We start from the raw sequence: 23,086 nt of genomic DNA on the forward strand, positions 1-23,086 counted from the left end.
GGCCCGCAGACCGTAGTTTGGGCACCCTGGGCCAAATTCAGCTTTACAAGCAACTTTACTTTCCCTAGATTTCTTGGAGACTATCCATTTCTCTCAGGCTCACGGATTGCCAGAGCCTTTTAAATGCTTCAGCTGAGCGTGGTTTTGAAAGGCTCATGAAAAATTGACACAGGTCATCCTCTCAAAGAAGCAGACACATTGATCTCCCTCCTTCGCTTACAAAGCACTTTTCGTGGGTTGTGAGGGCAAGGGGAAGGAGAACAGAGTTGTAAATGAGACTGGCTATTGGCAAGAAAGACCTGTGCCCTAAGGGACAGATGGCACCGAAACATTAAACAGGGCTGGCTCTATCATTAGGCAAAGTGAGGCAATTGCCTCTTGCAGCACATGCTTGCGAGCAGGGGCAACAGCCCCCCTGGTGTTGCTCCAAAGTGCCCTGGCCTTTTTCCTCTGCATGCTAATGTCCTGCCCCTGTCTCCCAAAACTAGCCTGCTCCCTCAGGTGGAGTGTAGGATGCTGGTCCAAACTGCTTCTGTACAGGAAATGGAGAGGAAGACGCATCTTTGCCTCAGGCAACAAAATGGCTTGTGCCGGATTTCCATCTTTGGATCACAGTTTTAATTTTTGCCAGTTTTTATTTTATTTTATTTTTATGCATGTTATAGTTAATGGTAAAGGGACCCCTGACCATTAGGGCCAGTCGCGGATGACTCTGGGGTTGCAGCGTTCATCTCGCTTTACTGGCCGAGGGAGCCGGCGTACAACTTCCGGGTCATGTGGCCAGCATGACTAAGCTGCTTCTGGCGAACAAGAGCAGCGGACAGAAACATTGTTTACCTTCCCGCCAGAGTGGTACCAATTTATCTACTTGCACTTTGACGTGCTTTCGAACTGCTAGGTTGGCAGGAGCTGGGACCGAACAATGGGAGCTCACCCCGTAGCGGGGATTCGAACTGCCAACCTTCTGATCGGGAAGCCCTAAACTCTGTGGTTTAACCCACAGCGCCACCCGCGTCCCATCATGTTATAGTTAATATGATGTTTATTTAAGGTGCAGTCAGATATGGATATTGGATTCTTGTCTCATTACACATGCTAAAGCTATTTTTGGTCATCTGCATACTATCTCTTGCTTTTCCCTGTAAGATTAATTGCAGTCGTTAACAGTCGTCATCAGGTTTACCATACCCATTGAGTCAATCACCCATCTCCTACTACCCTTCTGAGAAAAACCTACCCCACCCTCCCACTATATATAAGGGTCTGGTGACTTCTCTTTCCGTGTCTCTGAAGAAGTATGCATGCACACAAAAGCTTATCAAGAACAAACTTAGTTGGTCTATAAGGTGCTCCTGGACAATTTTATTTTTTTATTTTTTATTTTGTCTTTGGACAATGTCACTATCCACCAACTTCCTGCATGTTCAGGTTTCTGATACACCCATGAAAACAGCAGGAAATAACTGTGTGCTAGTATACCGCCCCAAATGTTGACACTTTACTTCTGTTGTTTTCCTGTATTAAGGGATTTTCTTTTCTGGAAGCAATTAACATGGACATGAGTTCTAAACCTCCACTATATTCTGCTAGATTTCCAGAAGTGGTTTTAAGGTCATGTGAAAGCTCAAATACACGAATTAACTGTTAGGCAAATGCTGGGGGAAAGGAATAAACCATCGTGTGAATGCACCCTTACTAAAGGTAAAGGACCCCTGGACCGTTAAGACCAGTCAAAGGCGACTATGGGGTTGCAGCAGTCACCTTGCTTTCTGGCCAAGGGAGTTGGCATTTGTCCACAGACAGCTTTCCTGGTCATGTGGCCAGCATGACTAAACCGCTTGTGGCACAATGGAACACCGTGAAAGAAACCAGAGCACACAGAATGCGGGTTCACCATCATGGTGAGCACGGTTTGCGGTGGGGGCTTAACAAACCACTCCTGAGTTCCAAAGGTGGGGGCATGAGTGGTCACTAAGGAAGAGGTCCCTGGCTGTTGTTGGGAAATTTGTATGTTGCAAGTTGTTGGGATAGCCCCCTTGGTATAAAAGCCAAAGAGAGAGGTTTCTCTTTCTCTTTGGCTGCGTTTTCGGATCCCCACCCTCCCTCCGCTGTTTTTAGGCCTCTGTGTTGACATTGCTGTGCCTCTCATGGGTTCGCCTGTATCAGGGGCCTGGTAGGAATTTTTCCATTTGGCTGATTGGCTGGTGCCATCTGGTTTTTGCCTACTGCATAGCAAATAGTCACAACTTGTAAGGTTGGCGGTTAGGCATTGGTTATTGGGTTATTGGTTATTGGGACCCAGGTGGCGCTGTGGTTAAACCACTGAGCCTAGGGCTTGCTGATCAGAAGGTCGGCGGTTCGAATCCCTGTGACGGGGTGAGCTCCCGTTGCTTGGTCCCAGCTCCTGCCAACCTAGCAGTTCGAAAGCACGTCAAAATGCAAGTAGATAAATAGGAACCGCTACAGCGGGAAGGTAAACGGCGTTTCCATGTGCTGCTCTGGTTTGCCAGAAAGTGGCTTTGTCATGCTGGCCCCATGACCTGGAAGCTGTACGCCGGCTCCCTCGGCCAATAATGCGAGATGAGCGCGCAACCCCAGAGTCGGTTACGACTGGACCTAATGGTCAGGTGTCCCTTTACCTTTATTGGTTGTATATGGGGTCTGTTGACTGCGTTGGCCCCTTGAGTTAATGCCTGAGTTAGGGGAGATTCCGGTCATGAATACAAGGGCTCTATGCAGTGTCCATAACCCCGGTCGGGGACCAGCAACACACATGAGCCCCTGGGAGCCTGAGGGGAGAGGGGAGAGCCTATTGGACCCAACTCCCTGTCTCTCCCTGTAGGGTCTCCCCTTGTTGACAAGGCAAGTTTATTTCTGTTATTTATGGGGTGGTTTTGGGGACCTCCACACGCAAACACCATTTACCTTCCTGCTACAGCAGTATCTATTTATCTACTTGCACTGACATGCTTTCAAACTGCTAGGTTGGCAGGAGCTGGGACAGAACAACGAGAGCTCACCCCGTCATGGAGATTCGAACTGCCGACCTTCTCATCGGCAAGTCCAAGAGGCTCAGTGGTTTAGACCACAGCGCCACCCGTGTCCCTTAGTACCTTGACTTCATCCCCCTCCCCACCTCTATGCTTCAGAATACACCTGCAAAATGCCCCACCAGTTGAGGAGAAAGGGAGTTAGTCCTGAGTACTGGATGAAAATACATGCTTCCCGGAACAACTACGGAGGGAGAGAACTCACTATATTCATCAGTGTGAGGAGGTAGTTCTGAACGTGTTCTTTGCCATGGAATCGGACGACGGAATCATCCACTCCCAGAAGCACCTCGATGTTGTAGTGATTGTCCGCAGCATTCCGGCGCTGCCTCAGCGTCTCGTTCAGCTGCTGCTCTAAGTTTGCATATGTAGAGTCGAGACTGGGACGACCCCCAAGGCCAGATTCTAAGGGGAAATAAAAGCACAGGTTCCATTGTTATAATTGATTTTCTACTTTGCCTAGAATTTCCCAGGGGGTTTCAAGTGCCCCTTGACATCCTTTAGTAGAAGCCGTACCATAAATTACGAATGGCTCCCGAACATCTTTCCCACAAGCTCAGCTAGGAAATAATGTTGGAAACTCATATTGCGTTGCTGAATGCCTTCCAGTGGAAGGACCATAGCTCAGTGGTAGAGAATCCCTGGAATCTGCAGGTAGGTCTGTGAACACCCCAAGCATGAAACGTTAGAAAACTGCTGAAAACATAATTTTGTTCTCTGTGCCTCTAAAAGAGTGTTCCAACCTTGTGGCCACTGTTTTCTCTGCTTGCCTGGACGTCACTCTGGTTGCAGGATGGGCCATTCTATAGGGTCTCTATTAAGCTCTGAATGTGTTCTGCAGCTTCCAGGCCACTGGGCACAACGGGAAATGATCTTTCCAATGATTCCCAGCATCACAGAATGATTCCAAGCAGCATCCTTGGATGCTTCAATCACCTATGGCCTAACAAACTATCATTGTAGCCTTCACCGCCAATATATTTTTTTTTTGGGGGGGGGGAGTAATGAATGAGTACAGGGATGCCAACTTGAATAAAATATTAGGTGGCCCAGGTACAAATACAGGATGGGTGACACCTGGCTTGAGAGCAGTACATGTGAAAAGGATCTAGGAGTCTTGGTAGACCACAAACTTGACATGAGTCAGCAGTGTGATGCAGCAGCTAAAAAAGGCAATGCAATTCTGGGCTGCATCAATAGGAGTATAGCATCTAGATCAAGGGAAGTAATAGTACCACTGTATTCTGCTCTGGTCAGACCTCACCTGGACTACTGTGTCCAGTTCTGGGCACCACAGTTCAAGAAGGATACTGACAAGCTGGAACGTGTCCAGAGGAGGCCAACCAAAATGGTCAAAGGCCTGGAAACGATGCCTTATGAGGAACGGCTTAGGGAGCTGGGTATGTTTAGCCTGGAGAAGAGAAGGTTAAGGGGTGATATGATAGCCATGTTCAAATATTTAAAAGGATGTCATATAGAGGAGGGAGAAAGGTTGTTTTTTGCTGCTCCAGAGAAGCGGACACGGAGCAATGGATTCAAACTACAAGAAAGAAGATTCCACCTAAACATTAGGAAGAACTTCCTGACAGTAAGAGCTGTTTGGCAGTGGAATTTGCTGCCAAGGAGTGTGGTGGAGTCTCCTTCTTTGGAGGTCTTTAAGCAGAGGCTTGACAGCCATCTGTCAGGAATGCTGTATTGGTGTTTCCTGCTTGGCAGGGGGTTGGACTGGATGACCCTTGTGGTCTCTTCCAACTCTATGATTCTAGGTAAGTCCCACCCCACATAATTGATCACACGATGCAGCATGCCCACACCATTAGAATGGCAATTCCTGTCAACTTGGGGGGCACCCTCAAATATTTTATTGTGTGAGCGAAGGGACCTTGGCTCCTGTGAGGGCGTAACCCACCCTAGTCATTTTTTAAAAAATACCGGTAGTGCCGAGATTGTCCATTCCCAGAATTAGTCACTTGTGAATGGGATGGCATTTTTATTTTTCAGGGAATCAATATTCACCGCTGATTCCAATAATAATAAACCCACTACCTGTGGTGTAGTGGTTAGAGTGTTCTGCTAGGACAGGCTTCCTCAACCTCAGCCCTCCAGATGTTTTTGGCCTACAGCTCCCATGATCCCTAGCTAGCAGGACCAGTGATCAGGGATTATGGGAATTGTAGTCTCAAAACATCTGGAGGGCCGAGATTGAGGAAGCCTGGGCTAGGACCTCAAAACCAGGATTCAAATCCCCACTCAGCCAAATGAAGTTCACCGGGTGAATTTGGAACAGCCAAGGACTCTCAGCCTAACCTACCTCACAGAGTTGTTGTGAGGATTAAAAGGGGAAGAAGCACAAACACCACCTTGAACATATTTGAGGAAAAGGTGGGTTGCATATGCAGAAAATAAATGAGAAGCAGTAGAGGGAATTTAACCAAAGTTCTGAAACTTGCACAACTCCTTCCAGTGAGCAGCTGTCTTGCTCACTAGTGGGGAATTCATTCTCTCTCTCTCTCTCTCTCTCTCTCTCTCTCTCTCTCTCTCCTAAAATTCATCTCAGTAGCTCAACAACACACAAGTAAGTAACCCTCCTTCCTTCCCCACATCAAACAGTGAGACTTCCCTCGCGCTGTGAGCCCTTGCGGGTGAGAAACCCAGCCTGGCAAACAAGCTCTACAATTTGACCTCCGCTTCTTTGCAGGGCTCAAGAATGCAAAGGCTGTGATAGCACACAAGTGGGAAATTCATACCCCTGGCTCCCATTTCTAAAAATTGCTCCTCCTGGCAAGGGTGGGTGGTTTTCTTTTGGGTTTTCTCCCCCCCCCCTTTTTTTCTTTTTTGGAGTGCCACGTCCAATGGAAATATACAGTCATGTCATCATATCATTATGCCCGCTGCATGAATGGAATAGTCTGAATCGGCAGGTCAGCAAGAGAGAGAGAAAAAGGGCTGTCTGCTCCGCACAGGGCCCAGGGGCTTGGCTGTCATTTCCCTCTTTAAATAAGTGGTTTTGTGGTCAGGAGTAAGTGGAGAATCCTCCTTTCTGTGTGTGAAAGGGGCAGGGAGAAACACTAGCTTTCCCTAAATGTCCAGCTCGTTCCTGGACTGTGGATTTGTAGGTTAAATAGCATCCTCGTTGCCCGATTTTTTTCTGCGTGAAATATTCAGGATCTTAATTTACATCCCCGGCAAATGGACAGGTACAGCCATCTGCTTACAGGAGGGGGGGGGAGGTTTAGCCTGTGGCAAAAACATCAAGCAGTTCCATAGCAGGGCTCATCGGACTTTATGCACAGTTAAACAATGGAGGTAGAGATGGCCAACGACCTAGATGGTTTTAAAAAAGGGTTGTTTTTCATGAATCATCCTCAAGTACAGTGGTACCTCGGTTTATGAACACAATTGGTTCCGGAAGTCTATTCATAAACTGAAGCGTTCATAAACTGAAGCGAACTTTCCCATTGAAAGTAATGGAAAGTGGATTAATCCGTTCCAGACGGTCCATGAAGTACTTAAACTGAAGCGTTCATAAACTGAAGCGAACTTTCCCATTGAAAGTAATGGAAAGTGAATTAATCCATTCCAGCTGGCTCCGCGGCGTTCGTAAACCGAAAATTCATAAACCGAGGTGTTCGTGAACCGAGGTTCCACTGTAGCAAGTTCTGCCTGCCAGCCACCCACAAAACAAATGGCAAATCAGATGAGGTGTTCACTGGGATAAAGAGCAGAAGGTGGGATCCCCTCTTCCCAATTTGCTTGCTAACCTGAAACCTTCTGCACACCAAACAGATGCTCTGCTACGGAGCTGCTGCCAAAAGCTTTTTTTTTTTTTAAGTTTCCGTTACCTGTAGCAAATCTGTTTGAAGCAGACATGCTAATCTCATGTAATCTCATTCTGAAATTAGCAGGGTGATTCTCGTCTATGTGTCTCTTGCCGCCTGCTTCCTTGGCTTTACACTGGTGTGGCACGTAGCACCACTGCGAGCCACTTTTTTTTTTCCTGTGAAGAAACTGTGCTGATTTAAAAAACGATCCTTAAGAGGTCACTCACTCACCTTCAAAAATCCAGTTCCTTTACTGGGGTGGCGACACACCCACACCCGCTTTTAACCATAGCTGCCAAGTTATCCCTTTTTTACAGGGATTTTCCCTTATGCTGAATAGGCTTCCTCGCGAGAAAAGGGAAAACTTGGCAGCTATGCTTTTAACCCAGTGTTTCTCAACCAGTGTGCCTCCAGATGTTTTGGGACTACCAACTCCCATCATTCCTGACCACTGGTCTTGCTAGCTAGGGATGATGGGAGTTGTAGTCCCAAAACATCTGGAGGCACACTGGTTGAGAAACACTGTTTTAACCCTTTTGGTGTTTTACGATTTCAGTTATAGTACGTGATTAAAGGAACCTTGTTTAAAACAAGGATGGGGCAACCTATGACGCTCCAGATTTTGTTTATTCATTTGTTTGTTGCTTTAAAAATATATAAGCTGCATGTTCAAAAGACAATGGATTTCAGAAGGATATACACAGGGATTTAAAATCTGCAAAACAACAGGAGAGGCTGGAGGAGGAGGTTTATTGGTGTGTGTGTGTGTGTGTGTGTGTGTGTGTGTGTGTGTTTTGTTCTTGTTTGTATTATGTATTTTGTGTTTTTATTTTGTAGTTTTATGCTGTGAGCCACCCTGAAATCTATGGATGAAGCATAGGTAAAGGTAAAGGGACCCCTGACTGTTAGGACTCTGGGGTTGCGGCGCTCATCTCGCTTTACTGGCCGAGGGAGCCGGCGTACAGCTTCTGGGTCATGTGGCCAGCATGACAAAGCCGCTTCCGGCGAACCAGAGCAGCACACGGAAATGTTTGAAGCATACAAACTTAATAAATCATCACAATAAAATAACTGTACAATGAAACAGAGAGGGGAAACTATTCAGTCCACTGAAAGCACAACAGTTTTAAATGCCAGGGCAAATAAACAAGGGCTTAACCGACTGTTGGGATCCATCTCCCACCAGCCCCCACCAGCATGGCCAATGGTCAGGGATGATGGGAGTTGTAGTCTGAAAGACAAAGCAGAAAACAATACGTCCAGACAGCCACAGATTCCCCATTCCTGATTTAAAGGGAAAACTGAATTCAATACAAACATGTCCACACTTGGCACATGATCTCTTAAAACTGAATTATGACCATGTATCAAAGTACTGAATTAAAGCCTGTAATTCTATACATAAGAGAAATAAGTGCAGAGGGTATATGTTTCGGACTTCTGAGGCTAAGCACTGTCATGTATTCGATAATTACAAGAGTTCCTTGTAGACCTAAGACCTGCAAGTTGCTGTAACATCAGTAGCAGACAGTGTGACAGGATGACTACCCTCACCTGATCACCCAACAGCTGAGTCGGCGCTGCTTACTAAGAGGTGATAGCGAGGCTGACGGAATGCAAATGCATCATAAGCACCAGTTTGGCTCTGCCACTCCACCTCCACCGCACTGACCTCCCTGATGTGTTACCTCCCAGTATTCAGCAGTGACTCGGCTTTCAGGAGGTTAGGCAAGAGCCACCACCCTTTCACTAAGATTCCCTGGAGGTCACGTTGGCGATTTGATACTTCTCTTAACAAGTACCATATATAAACTCTGCAATATGCTCAGTTCCAAATGATGACTCTCTAGCACTCTCTAGCAACCAAATGACATCGACATTTAAGGTCCCATCTCATAGAGGAACACTAATTTTCCTGCGAACTTTCCTACTGGAAACTGGTAGAAAATTAGCTTTGTGCATGGGAGCACAAAAGGACAAACACAAATCTGCCACTCATCTCTGAGCAGAGTAAAAAGTGCATGGGAACTCATGGCTAAAGGTTTTAGATGGGGTGGGTGAAATAAACTTGGAGTCGAGAGGGAATTTCATGCTCTTTATTCAGCTTGTAGTAGAAAAGGAGAAGAAGAGAAGAATGGCTCTTTCCCCAAAACGTCTGCTTATATACATTGTTTACACAATGGGCCTCGCATGATTGGCTCCTTCAGGGCTGCACCTGTAGGCCAATCAGGTTGCAGATTCACTTCTGCCAGCCAGGGGCGTCGCAATAGGGGGGCAGGGGGATCGGGGCGCCCTGGGTTCCACTCTGCAGGGGGCAGTGCGGTGCCCCCTCGCCACCTCCACCAATGGCTGCCGCTACCGTGGCGGCAGCGCGACCACCATCGCAGAGGCCCTGATGTTGCTGGTCTCACCCCTCGGTTCTTCCTGGTGGGGCGGAGGCAAGGGGCGGGCCAGAGAGCAGCATCAGCGATGGCCGCTGGCGCCCCTTGCCGTTCCGCCTCCACCTGAGTAGGAAGAAGCACAAAGCGTGCGGCAAGCTGATCCATGTATTTTTGATGTATTCTAATGTTTGTTGGAAGCCGCCCAGAGTGGCAGTGGAAGCCCAGCCAGATGGGCGGGGTATAAATAATAAATTATTATTATTATTATTACTATTACTATTATTTGTGCTGCATTTTGGATCCTATTGATCTAGGATTCAGCTCAGTACATAACACCGGGTAACCTACATAGACCTCCACCATCCCTTACCAATGGTTAGCTGGCTGGGTCTGATAGGGCCACTATCAGCATCTGGAGGGCCACAGGTTAAGCACCCCTGTTAGATCATGCTCCCAGGTTCAGTAAAGGCTATTTTTAGTTATAAACCATTTTTTTAAAAAATAGCAACCAATGCATACTTGCTCAGGATATATATTTATTGCAAAATGTAAAGCTTGACTGAAATCCACCTTCCTTCTCAGGGATTGAAACCCATCATTTAAATAAACTTACCCTGCCTTTTCCTCGGTTAAACAAGGATTGTCCTGTTAGCTAATAGGCCTAGAAAACGAAGGATTTCAACAAACAGTGCACTCTTCAGTTCATTCCCTGCTATACACACACACCTACACACACCCTGTCGTTATTATCCTAACCCGCTTTGAGTCCTTGGATTTAAGCCAATGCAGTTCCACTTAGGTCAGTGGGGCAAGACCATCTTAGGCAGAAGCATTTCAGCTTAACTGGTTTGTGAATCAAACTGATGACCTAATGAGGTTAGTGGAGGAGTAACAAGCTCAGTGGGGTCTGCAGGTTATCAGCTCTTGAAACACTTGCAGACTGTAGGCCAAGGGCCATAGCTTAGTGCTAGAGCACCTGGCTTGCAGACAGAAGGTCCCAGGTTCAATCCCTGGCGTCTTCAGGTAGGACTAGAGTTATAGAGTTGGAAGGGACCCTGAGGGTCATCTAGTTCAATGCATAAATCTCAGCTAAAGCATCCATGGCAGATCACCACCCACCCTCTGCTTAGAAACCTCCAGTGAAGGAGAGTCAACCACTTTCCAATGGAGTCCATTCAACTGTCAAGAAGTTCTTACTGTCAGAAAGTTCTACCTGATTTTTAGTCGTAATCTCCCTTCTTGTAACTTGAAGCCATTGGTTCAGGTCCTACCCTCCAGAGCAAGAGAAAACAAGCCTGCTCCATCTTCCACGTGACGGCCCTTGAGATATTTAAAGATGGTTAAACATTAGGAAGAACTTCCTGACAGTAAGAGCTGTTCGACAGTGGAATTTGCTGCCAAGGAGTGTGCTGGAGTCTCCTTCTTTGGAGGTCTTTAAGCAGAGGCTTGACAGCCATCTGTCAGGAGTGCTTTGATGGTGTTTCCTGCTTGACAGGGGGTTGGACTGGATGGCCCTTGTGGTCTCTTCCAACTCTATGATTTTATGATCTCCTCTCAGTCTCTTCTTAAGACTAAACATACCCAGCTCCTTCAACCGTTCCTCATAAGGCTTGGTTTCCAGACCCTTGATCATCTTGGTCACTCTCCTCTGCACAAGTTCCAGCTTGTCAATATCCTACTTAAATTGTGGTTCCCAGAGCTGGACACAGTATTCCAGGTGGGCTCTGACTTGCTCCCTGACCCTGCCTCCTTCTTGTACTCCAGTTACAACTTGCTGTCTGGTCCTGACTTATCAATGATGAACAACTCCTAGCTCTCAGCACCTGCCTCACCTCAGAAATTTGCCTGTCGCCCATCCTTGTCAGGGGCAGGTGATTTGGAGGAATAAAGAGTCAATCACTGGGCATAAGGAACACCATGGATAGGGGGGTGGGGATTCAATTCAGTTCACATTTAAAGTGGAATCTACCTAATTTACTTTTTCTGAAATAATGCAGGTAGGTAGCCGTATTGGTCTGACGTAGTTGAAACAAAATAATTTCCCCCCCTTCCAGCAGCACCTTAGAGACCAACTAAGTTTGTCATTGGTATGACCTTTTTGTGCATGCACACTTCTTCAGATAAGAAATAATGCACAAACTGAAAGGTAGGAGTCCTTCAAAATGCACACATTGCTGAATTTTTGCAATAAAGTTATCCAGCCAAATCACGTGTGCAAAAATCCACATTTTTGTAAAGTGTGCGTTTGTGAATATAAGTTGCAAAAATACTTTCTGTTAAGGAAAAGTGCTTTGCAAAAGGGTGTGTATTATGAGAATTTGCATACAAAAATGTGTAGATGAGAATAAATTATTCAGGTTACCAATGTCCCTTTGGATATAGATAATTATTTTGAGACACAGATTGAAAATAACCTTTGGCCTGTGTGTGCCTTGAACAGGCATCATAGCATGCCACAGAGAGCTGTTTTATGTTAAAACTGTATTTTGCAGGCCTCAGAATAAGAAATAAATGAGCTCTCTCATAAAAAAAGGAGGTGCATACATTTGTATGCCAAGAGCGAATAGAGCCAAAAAGTACTGTAAATCTGTTTACTAAAAAGAACTTTCTTCCACAAGTAACTTAAAGGAGGAGGGGGGGGGATCTAACATTGCTTTCCATATAACACAAACATGGAAGCAGCTGAAAGGACGAAATGTTAAAACCCATACAAATTCACACATTGTAGTCTAAACAGCATGGCAGAGAAAATGCAAGCCCACCATGGTTTTTAAGAAATGAAGTTAAAGGGGATTTTATCAAATAAATAATGAAAAACACACATACAAAGGTGAGTTTCTGGTTTCCATATATTGGTCACACTCTTGTGTGACCAAGAAATAGTGTGAGGGCGGAGCTATGTAGATTTTGGGGCAGGACTGAACTGAAATCATGGGGCTTCTCAGGGGCTTCCCTTCAGTTCCATAGGACAAAGTATATGAGATATATGGAAAGCTATGTTGCTGTCTGAGGCACAAGACAAGATCCCACCATCACCACTTCTGTTTACCGGGCTGCTAACTGAATCTTAAATCCATGCAGGCAATTGGGTACTACCCTCCAACACACCAAAGGGCAGCATGGTAAGCCGTGAAAGCAGGAGGGACATTTCAGTGATTCTTTGTCAACCAGTAAGAAGTACCATTTCATTAAAAAAAAAGCCCCTTGAAGGGGTATAGCATCATTCTGGTGCATTTCTGGCCCAAACAAATATGGCGCCCACCAGCCAAACGGAGGCTGGATGGTCGCCGTGAAGTCTTGTTCTAGCTGAAATTAATTCCAAGCTCAGAATGCAAAAGGCAGGTTAGCTCCCTTTTCAACCTTCTCACACCAATTTACCCATTAGAATAATAGAATCATAGAATTGTAGAGTTTGAAGGGACCCTGAGGGTCATCTAGTCCAACCCCCTGCAATACAAGAATCTCAGCTAAAGCATTCATGGCATATGGTCATCCAACCTCTGCCTAAAAACCTCCAAAGAAGTAGAGTCCACAACCTCCCGAGGAGGGTGGTTCTACTGTCAAACAGGCCTTACTGTTAGAAAGTGCTTCCTGGTGTTTAGTCGAAATCTCCCTTCTTGTAACTTGAAGCCCTTGGTTCAAGTCCTCCCCTCCAGAGCATGAGAAAACGATTGTTCCCTCTTCCATGTGACACCACTTCAGATATTTGACGTTGGCTATCATATCTCCTCTCAGTCTCTTCTTTTCCAGTCTAAACATACCATACCCAGCTCCTTCAAACACTCCTCATAAGGTTTGCCCTCCTCTTCAAACAAGAAGAAGAAGAAGAAGAAGAAGAAGAAGAAGAAGAAGAAGAAGAGGAGGAGGAGGAGGAGGAGGAGGAGGAGGAGGAGGAGGAGGAGGAGGAGGAGGAGGAGGAGGAAGAGGAGGAGGAGGAGTTTGGATTTGATATCCTGCTTTATCGCTACCCGAAGGAGTCTCAAACCGGCTAACCATCTCCTTTCCCTTCCTCCCCCACAACAAACACTCTGTGAGGTGAGTGGGGCTGAGAGACTTCAAAGAAGTGTGACTAGCCCAAGGTCACCCAGCAGCTGCATGTGGAGGAGCGGAGACACGAACTTGGTTCCCCAGATTACGAGTCTACCGCTCTTAACCACTACACCACACTGGCTCCTTAAGATCTCATTTGACAAATGTTGAACTGGTCCTAGCTCTCTGTACTCGAGTTTTATTGTGGGTGTATTGTGCAATGCCTCCTGGACACAATAACAGTGCATTGGTGGGAGATTTATCCCACAATGCTTCACCAACAATACCTCATTTTTGCTGTCCAGAGGGGCTGTTAGACTGGGCATGGTGTATGATCAAATTTGGTGGGGCATTTTTGGAGTGGGCAGGAGCCAAATTGAGCTTCCAGCTGGAAATGTTGGATTTGCATCCAATGAAATAATTGCTTTCATTGCAGCGATTTCCATAAGCGCAATGGAACCTCTCCCTTCACGCAACCCTCTGGCCTTTGGAGATATATAGAAGCGACCCTCTACTAAAATGCTTTTGAATGCAACCCACTACCTGTCCCAGTGGTATTATTGCAATGCATTGAATAAAAACCATTCTCTCAATTACCTTCAAGCAATCCCCCTCCATCTCCAGCTCACATGCCTGCTCACTGTAAACCTACTGGAAAGGGTGTGGAATGTGGGTAATAGTGGGTAATAGTGGCAGCAAATGCTAAGACCCAAGCTGTTTTTAGAAAGAAGTGAGGGACGCAGAATATTTGCCAGTTCCATGCTAAAGAATGCTTATGAGATCATTCCTCAAACTGCTTTTTCTTCCACACACCCGACATATTGGTTCGGCCTTTAAGTTTGCTGGAAGCTCCTTTGGCATTTTTGTATTTTATGGCTCTTAAAGGAGAACAGCTGGTACAATCGATAGCTTGCTGCAGAAGTCCATGAAAGATTCATAATGCAACGTATTTCATCAAGTGAAACATACGCACTTATGCCTACGCCATATGATTCTGATATCCCTCCCTAATTGTTCTTAAGAGCCACAAGATACTGTTTAAATGTTGCATCCAACTAAATTATACTTGGAGCAGAGCCACAGAAATTAATGGAGCTGCCGTAAATTGGTCGTGTCCATTATTTTTAATGCATCTACTTTAAGTAGAACTAATACTGGGCATAGCTCCATCAAATGAGGAATATTAAAAAGGAGCCTCCTCCCTGCGGCAAACATTGCCAACATTGATGCTGCAGTTTTTACCTGCCACAATAAGGACCAGATGCTTCCCATTTCTTTTAAGCAAAGGAAATGATTTTCAAGACACTGGGTCTGCTCTGGATGCTACTTAAAAGGGATGGGAGCTGATCTCAAGGGCAGTGACAGCCTCCTGGATTCCCCGACTCCAGGGCTTCCAAGCCCTTTCAGTCATCTTGTTGCATCAATCCTCCTAAATTGAAATAAATGTGGTATTGTCTTTCCATCCTGGCAGCCGGAGACTTCCGATTGCTGCTCTTGGTTCTCAGGAGCTTGGCAAGTGGTAGGTTTTCTTGCAACTGACCAGACACTGTTTCTGTCTCATGGCAGAAATTTCTGGATCCGAACAGCAGCATGAATTGTGGATGAATATCCCCAGTGACTTTGGTTAAATGATCTCGTTCATTCCCCCTCTGCCCTTCAAGGGAACTGGGGTCCTGTAAGTGAGAATATGGGTGATGGCAAGCAAGCTTCAAGAAAGGAAATTTGGCTGACATTATTAATCTTATCCTGTGGTAGGCCACCATTTCTGAAATGCTCTCCCTGTAAGGTCTGAATCAAACTTGAATGCTCTCCAACATTTCTTCAATGAAAATAGGGATGTCATATTGTATCCTCACCATCCTCCTCATAATTTTATTATGGATACACTGCCCATCAGATTGGTTTGCCTTAACCACTCTGGGTGGCTTCCAACATTAATAATAATAATAATAATAATAATAATAATAATAATAATAATAAATAATAATAATTAGAATCATAGAATCGTAGAGTTGGAAGAGACCACAAGGGCCATCCAGTCCAACCCCCTGCCGAGCAGGAAACACCATCAAAGCATTCCTGACAGATGGCTGTCAAGCCTCTGCTTAAAGACCTCGAAAGAAGGAGACTCCACCACACTCCTTGGTAGCAAATTCCACTGCCGAACAGCTCTTGCTGTCAGGAAGTTCTTTCTAATGTTTTGGTGGAATCTTCTTTCTTGTAGTTTGAATCCATTGCTCCGTGTCCGCTTCTCTGGAGCAGTAGAAAACAACCTTTCTCCCTCCTCTATATGACATCCTTTTATATATTTGAACATGGCTATCATATCACCCCTTAACCTTCTCTTCTCCAGGTGGCGCTGTGGTTAAACCACTGAGCCTAGGGCTTGCTGATCAGAAGGTTGGCGGTTCGAATCCCTGTGACGGGGTGAGCTCCCGTTGCTTGGTCCCAGCTCCTGCCAACCTAGCAGTTCGAAAGCACGTCAAAATGCAAGTAGATAAATAGGAACCGCTACAGCGGGAAGGTAAACGGCGTTTCCATGTGCTGCTCTGGTTTGCCAGAAGCGGCTTTGTCATGCTGGCCACATGACCTGGAAGCTATACGCCGGCTCCCTCGGCCAATAATGCGAGATGAGCGCGCAACCCCAGAGTCGGTCACGACTGGACCTAATGGTCAGGGGTCCCTTTACCTTACCTTTTATCATATCACCCCTTAACCTTCTCTTCTCCAGGCTAAACATACCCAGCTCCCTAAGCCATTCCTCATAAGGCATCGTTTCCAGGCCTTTGACCATTTTCGTTGCCCTCTTCTGGACATGTTCCAGCTTGTCAGTATCCTTCTTGAACTGTGGTGCCCAGAACTGGACACAGTACTCCAGGTGAGGTCTGACCAGAGCAGAATACAGTGGTACTATTACTTCCCTTGATCTAGATGCTATACTCCTATTGATGCAGCCCAGAATTGCATTGACTTTTTTAGCTGCTGCATCACACTGCTGACTCATGTCAAGTTTGTGGTCTACCAAGACTCCTAGATTCTTTTCACATGTACTGAAAAGGATTAATAATGTTATTATTTATACCCCGCCCATCTGGCTGGGTTTCCCCAGCCACTCTGGGCAGCTTAGAACAGAATATTAAAATACAATAATCTATTAAACATTAAAATGTCTTCTAAAAGTATGGTAGTTGTTTTTCTCTTTGACGTCTGATGGGAGGGCATTCCACAGGGCGAGTGCTACTACCGAGGAGGCCCTCTGCCTGGTTCCCTGTAACTTGGCTTCTCACAACAAGGGAACCACCAGAAGGCCCTTGGCGCTGAACCTCATTATAAAAACCTAATAAAACATTAAACATTTCAAAACTTTCCTATACAGGGCGGCCTTCACATGGCTCAGGGGTTGGATAACTCCAATGCCCTCCAAGATTTCTCCAATTAAAATAGGGACATCCTAAGGAAAAGTGGGATATTCTAGGATCAAATCAGAAACCAGGATGGTTTCTGTAAATGCGGGACTGTCCCTGGAGGGTCTGAACTTGTGATTGGTGGTCTCTCTCTCTCTAATACACACACACACACACACACACACACACACACACACACATATATATATATATATATATATATATATATAGAGAGAGAGAGAGAGAGAGAGAGAGAGAGAGATCATATTCAAGCAAGTCAATCAATATAGATCGAGCAGATGCTTGGCATATTGCAGATGAGCCACTAATGGACTATGAATGAATTGGCTTACTCAACAGTGCTTTATCTTATGAACGTTTTTCTCTCTCCTAACACCTGCCCCATCAGTTCTCTCCCTAGAATAAAACTTGGATTGCATTAACCTTTTCTCCAACCTTAACACCGTTTTAATGTCATTGCTTTAATGGCATGGTCCAGTAAATTGTAAAGCTTTTATCAGCTTAGCTGAAATGAAATGGGATTTGCTGTTCTTCAGAGTAAGTAAGCTGGAGTGCCTCATCTTTTGCAAAAAGAAAAAAAAAGGGAGGGGGGTTGTGTCAACTGCGTTTAACTGCTGAACTTTTCCTGTAGAAGAAATTTAGTGGTGTCCCAACCACTCCCAATTCAGAGGACATTTAGCCTTTTCCAACCAAATCCTGGGTTTCATACCGTGTTTCTCATATTATAAGACATGTCTTATATTAATTTTTTTCTCAAAAAAACACACCATGTCTTATTTTCAAGGGATGCCTTATTTTTTAATTAAGTATGGTAAAGCAAACTACCGGTAGGCATTGTATGCATGCAGCATCATAGAGTTGTCACTCTGGGGCACAGTGCCATTCTGAAGATTTCAATACCCTGCCACTGTTGTGTACTCTTACTCACTCTCTCTTTGCAAATAACCTCAACTTGTTAAGGAAGTTACTCAAAAGAGCAAAACTCATCTGAAAGCATTTGCATAGCCAGCCTTATAGAAAATGAAGCTTTGCTTTTGAGAATGTGTGTGGTGTTTTTTTAAGAGGTTGCTTTTAAAAAAAGAAAGAAGCAGAATAGCATCAGGATGGATTATGAGATAATCCCTTGTACTGCTGATGTTGCAGAACAATTTATGATTTGCAGCTAAGCTAAAACAAGAAGGGGAGAATCTGTTCCAAAGGCAGCGTAGCTGCAATATTACTGGGTTATGTTCTCTGTTTCTTGCATCTTTAAAAACACCACAGCAATTTAATTTGGCAAACGTCTTCATGAAAGTTCCTTCTTAAACCAGAATCACAAACCAACAGTTTTGATCTTAAGGAGAAATGTTGCTTACATTGTCCCCCCCCCCCCCAAAAAAAACCCACCTGGTATGCTAGGCTGAGAGTGTGGTGTGATTGTGTTCTGATTTATAGCTATTCTAGAAGCAACAGTTGGACACCCAGATTTTGACAGCAGTCATTAGCTGCTAATGATCTAGAATGTGTAATGTGTGTGTGTGAGAGAGAGTTCATTGTATGTCTAGCATGTCTTAAGCAGAAATATCCATAAGGCAGTTTAGAAAGGAAAAAAACCCACACACACAACCGTGTTAGAGTTAGTAATTAAAGAGAATTGTAGAGCAGATCAAATTGCAAAAACTGCCGGGGCTTATCAGATCGCGCGCTTTGAGCTGCGGCTCCAGCCAGCTCCCGGGCTTCGCGCGCTGCCCGCTAAGGCTCCTGCTGGCTGCCGGGGCTTATCAGATCGCGCGCTTTGAGCTGCGGCTGCAGCCAGCTCCCGGGCTTCGCGCGCTGCCCGCTAAGGCTCCTGCTGGCTGCTGGGGCTTACCGATCGCGCGCTTTGAGCTGCGCCTCCAGCCAGCTCCCGGGCTTCGCGCGCTGCCCGCTAAGGCTCCTGCTGGCTGCTGGGGCTTACCGATCGCGCGCTTTGAGCTGCGCCTCCAGCCAGCTCCCGGGCTTCGCGCGCTGCGCACTAAGGCTCCTGCCGGCTGCTTAGCAGGGTCCCGATCCTTTCTTCTTTGCCCGCCGCGGCTCCTGCTGAGCCTTCGCTGAGGCTCTACCTTAGCCGGGCTTCGCACTGAGGCTCCTGCTGCAGCTCTTGCTGTGCGTGCTGCAGCTCTTGCTGGCTCCCACTCGGACGGAGCTCCACGTGGCAGCGGCATCCGGTTCCGAGGAGGCATCTTCCTTTTCTTACGGTACCATATTTTGCACAGACCTGCTCCCACCACAACCTGGTACTGGTACGTCTTATTTTCGGGGTATGCCTTATATTTCGCCAGGTCATGAAAATACTGCCATGCCTTATTTTTTAGGGATGCCTTAAAATATGAGAAACACGGTACTTATGTGTAGCAGGGATTTCAGGATGATGTTGGCATGCCGCGTCAACCTATCAAAGCGCAGGAATAAATCATAATAGTGTAGCACTGGCAAGCCACACTAAATGTCAAGATAGGAAACACGAATCAACAGGAAGGATCAATGGGACATTACAGGGCAACAGGTCATGGCAGAGCGAGGTGGAACAGGGAAGAGCAAGGCAGGACAAGACGAAGCAGGATTTGACAGGTTGGGACTGGACAAGGAGAGGCAAGTTGGGAGAGAACAATGGGGTCCTGGAAAACTACTGAGAGGGTCGTGAGCTGGTCAAGGAGGGGTATTTGGAGAGTAGGCATGTGACAGGAGCATGGACAGAGTGCGTGAGAAACAGCATGTATGCAATGGAGACCATGCGGGGAAGTTTTAGGGTCAGGGCCGGCGCGTCCATTTAGGCGAATTAGGCAGCTGCCTAGGGCGCCAAAATGGAGGGGGCACTGGCCAGCCTGCCCGCTGCCCGCGCCGCCCACTGCTGCCTCCACTGCGCCTGTCACCTGTTGAGCGGCTTCAGGCCACTATCCTGAGGCACGCACTTGCCTCCGGAAAGCGGCCTCAGGCCGCTCAACAGCTGACAGGCACAGTGGAGGCGGCCCCAGGCTCACGCTCCCTGCGCGAAGCTCCGGAGGCGCATGGGGAGCACGAGCCTGGGGTTGCCTCCTCCGCGCCTCTCAGCTGTTTTTATTTTTATTTTTTCTACTTTTTATTTTTATTTTTTCTATTTTCTATTTTTCTATTTTCTAGTTTTATTTATTTATTTATTTATTATTTTTTATCAATTGGAGGGGGGGCGCCAGAAGGTGATCTCGCCTAGGGCGCAAAAAAACCCTAGCACCGGCCCTGTTTGGGGTTTTGCTGAAAGTGACGTGCACAGGAAGCATTGCCTTGTATGGAGTCAGATTGCTGTCACTGGTGGAAAGTTACACTAACAGGATAATCATTAACTGTCAAAATGCCTGTCAATAAAAGGAAGCGCTCAGGCTTGCCCAGGGTCACCTTCCGCAAAACCATCCTGTCTTTCCCGCGTCGTCTTTGCCAGCGCCGCACTTATGTGAAACGTTCTCCATCATTGTGGCTACCAGGCTCTTTCCACTTCCTTTCTAGCAGGGATACTGTCCTTCAGGGGGACTCAAAGTGCCTCCACCAAGCAGCAGCCAAAGAAGAAACTTCCCCACATTTCTGGGGGGGGGGGATAGGCTGGGAGTGTGTGCCTCTCCACAGAGGGAGGGAGGATGTCTTGGAGGGTGTGGTGCACAGGCAAGAGGCAGGAGAAGCATTTTAGAGGATGGAATGTTGGGAAGGAGCAGCTGGAGTTAAGATCGCACAAGGTATGGATCTCTCTCTGCGGCAGCACCTAGAAGACTAAGGAACTCCGTGCCTAAAGCAGCCTGCTGGGTGGGGTGGAACTGCTAGTAGGTGGGGCTCTGTTTCTTACCAGGAAGCAGGCAAGCACACCAGCAAGAGCAGCAGATTGGCTCCACCAGGGTGTTTGCACCTTGCTGACCTCCCCACTGCCTAGCCCTCCCAGTAACCCATCTGCTGGGAAGCTAGTTTGGTAACTCTTGCCTACCCAACAAGCCGCATCTGGTCCCAGCCCATCAGTATTATGCAGGTGCCTCTACGTGGAACAGAGGCAAAAATAAACAGCCAGGTGACATAAAACTCTGCCTCGGTACCCTTTTATTGAAGTTAAAGGGCAAGGCAGAGACGTTCAAGGGCCACATTGAAGGGCTCAGAGGGCCACACTCAGTCCTGTGGCTTGAGGTTATGCAACCCTGCTTTAAAGGTTTCAGAACCTCCCCACTTCAATTTCTGTAGAAAAATTGTGGCGATGCCTTTGCCAATGCTCTCAACCGCTATTGAGCAATAGACAAAGGAAGTCTCCCACCAACCTTTCCAGAGGGTGATGATAGCTTCCACAAGTCAAGAAGAGGATGTAACTTAAAATTTCACGTTGGCTAGTTTCCCCACCAACTCATATAACAGTACGTACAATGTTTCTTTGGGGTGAAAAGGGTGTTTTGAAGAAAACTCCTATTCTGTTCTTCCCATGGGGAAAGGATCATAACCTTCTGTTTAATGCATCTTGGGGTTCTGTCACTTTTTTAAAAGGAGCCCTTTGGCAATTCCTATAGCAGCAGAAATGTTCCTAAAATATTCAAAAGCCCATTAGCATGCACACAAAAATCATGCCCTTAACAAGGCATCTCCAAACTGATTTCTGAAATTACGACAAGGAAAATACATTAAGGAGTTCTCTGTCTCTCTCTCCTTCTGTGGTTTGTTCAAGGAAAACTGTCAAGACAATTTATTAAAACAGGTTTTTAAAAATATGGGTTATCATAAATAATTTTTAAAATCAAAGGCAGGTGAGTTTGAGCGAAATCAACTTTGTACACTTTTAGCTCCAATATTAGCCAAACTTTGGAGAGGAATACATGTATGGAAGTGAGAGCTGGACCATAAAGAAGGCTGATTGCTGAAGAATTAACACTTTTGAATTATGGTGCTGGAGGAGACTCTTGAGAGTCCCATGGACTGCAAGAAGATCAAACCTATCCATTCTGAAGGAAATCAGCCCTGAGTGCTCACTGGAAGGACAGATTGGGAAGCTGAGGCTCCAATACTTTGGCCACCTCATGAGAAGAGAAGACTCCCTGGAAAAGACCCTGATGTTGGGAAAGACGGAGGGCACAAGGAGAAGGGGATGGCAGAGAATGAGATGGTTGGACAGTGTTCTCGAAGCTACGAACATGAGTTTGACCAAACTGCGGGAGGCAGTGGAAGACAGGAGTGCCTGGTGTGCTATGGTCCATGGGGTCACGAAGAGTCGGACGACTAAACGACTGAACAGATGTAGAGAGGTGGAGGGTACAATGATTCATATGTGGTGGAATTACAGGAAAATAAAGAATTTTTGGGATATAATATATAACGAACTGCATCCTCCTTATTTACAGATGGAAGAAGACCAATGATTTAAGACAATGTGTCAGTTGTTTTTAAGAATGATTTCTCTGTGTGTGTTTCCTGGCTGGCATCCAACCTAGCGCTAAGTAACCATCCTGTCAGTGCATGAATTTATGGTGGCAAAATGGGACTTCCCCCCAATCTCTGCCCAAGCGCCCCCTAAATATTTCTTGGGAGTTACCCCACTCCGCTTTGAGGAGGGCATGGGAAGAAAATGGGGAGAGTACCGTTGCTCAAGCATAAATTTTTGTACTGACAGGACGGTTACTTAGTACTACATTGAATGCAAGATTGTGTCAGTTAGATAAAAAAATGCAGAGTGGGGGAGAAAGGAGTAATCACTAGAACAGATGAGCCTGCAAATGAACAAAATGTGCTCTTTAGCACAAATTAATTCTCTGTCAGGCTGCATTTTTGCAAAAAGCAGATTGCCACAAAGACGACGTCTTCTGTTCATTTGATTGCTTATTGTATTTATTACATTTTCTGGGCAGAGGAGTGTGCTCTGAAGTCAAACTGGAATGCCAGAGTAAATCTGGAGTTAGAAATTAATAATGATAAAAAAGCAACCTTGTTTTCTGTCTTTAAACACACTCTCCATAGCAACTGAGAGAAATGCTTTTTCGCCTCATCCCCTCAATTAAGGAATTGGTTTTTAATTAACAGAGCAGCTTTCTGGAATCACAAAGCCATATTGTGGGAGTGCGAGAATGTTCAGAGGTCAGTACTTGGTGCGTAAGAGTGTTCATCATGGTTGAACACAGGACTCAGATTGCATCAGTGACAGCACTGGAAAACTCGCACTCACAAAACCCCATGAACCCGTGGATGAATAATGCAGTGTGGCTCTGCACTGCACCGTTTTAATCATTATCTGATTAAATTTGTGTGTGTGTGTGTGTGTGTGTGTGTGTGTTTGTGTGTGTTTCTTTTCCATCTTCCTTTGCACATGCACATGCAGTATGAAATCAAACCGTGTGGCCAAAGGCACGGCACTTTGCAAGCACCAATAACCA

General features: G+C 46.0%; 1 protein-coding gene across 1 annotated transcript in view; it reads right to left on the minus strand.

Moving 5' to 3' along the window:
- The window catches only part of ADAMTS3 (ADAM metallopeptidase with thrombospondin type 1 motif 3), a 141,220-nt gene that overhangs the window by 50,428 nt on the left and 67,706 nt on the right, over positions 1-23,086 (minus strand). Inside the window, exon 5 of the mRNA XM_035103109.3 lies at positions 3,256-3,455. Within this exon, the coding sequence (XP_034959000.3) occupies positions 3,256-3,455 (200 nt within the window). The remainder of the gene's footprint in view (positions 1-3,255; positions 3,456-23,086) is intronic.

This window comes from Zootoca vivipara, chromosome Z1, assembly GCF_965207765.1.
Source record: "Zootoca vivipara chromosome Z1, rZooViv2.hap1.1, whole genome shotgun sequence".
Taxonomy (NCBI): domain Eukaryota; kingdom Metazoa; phylum Chordata; class Lepidosauria; order Squamata; family Lacertidae; genus Zootoca; species Zootoca vivipara.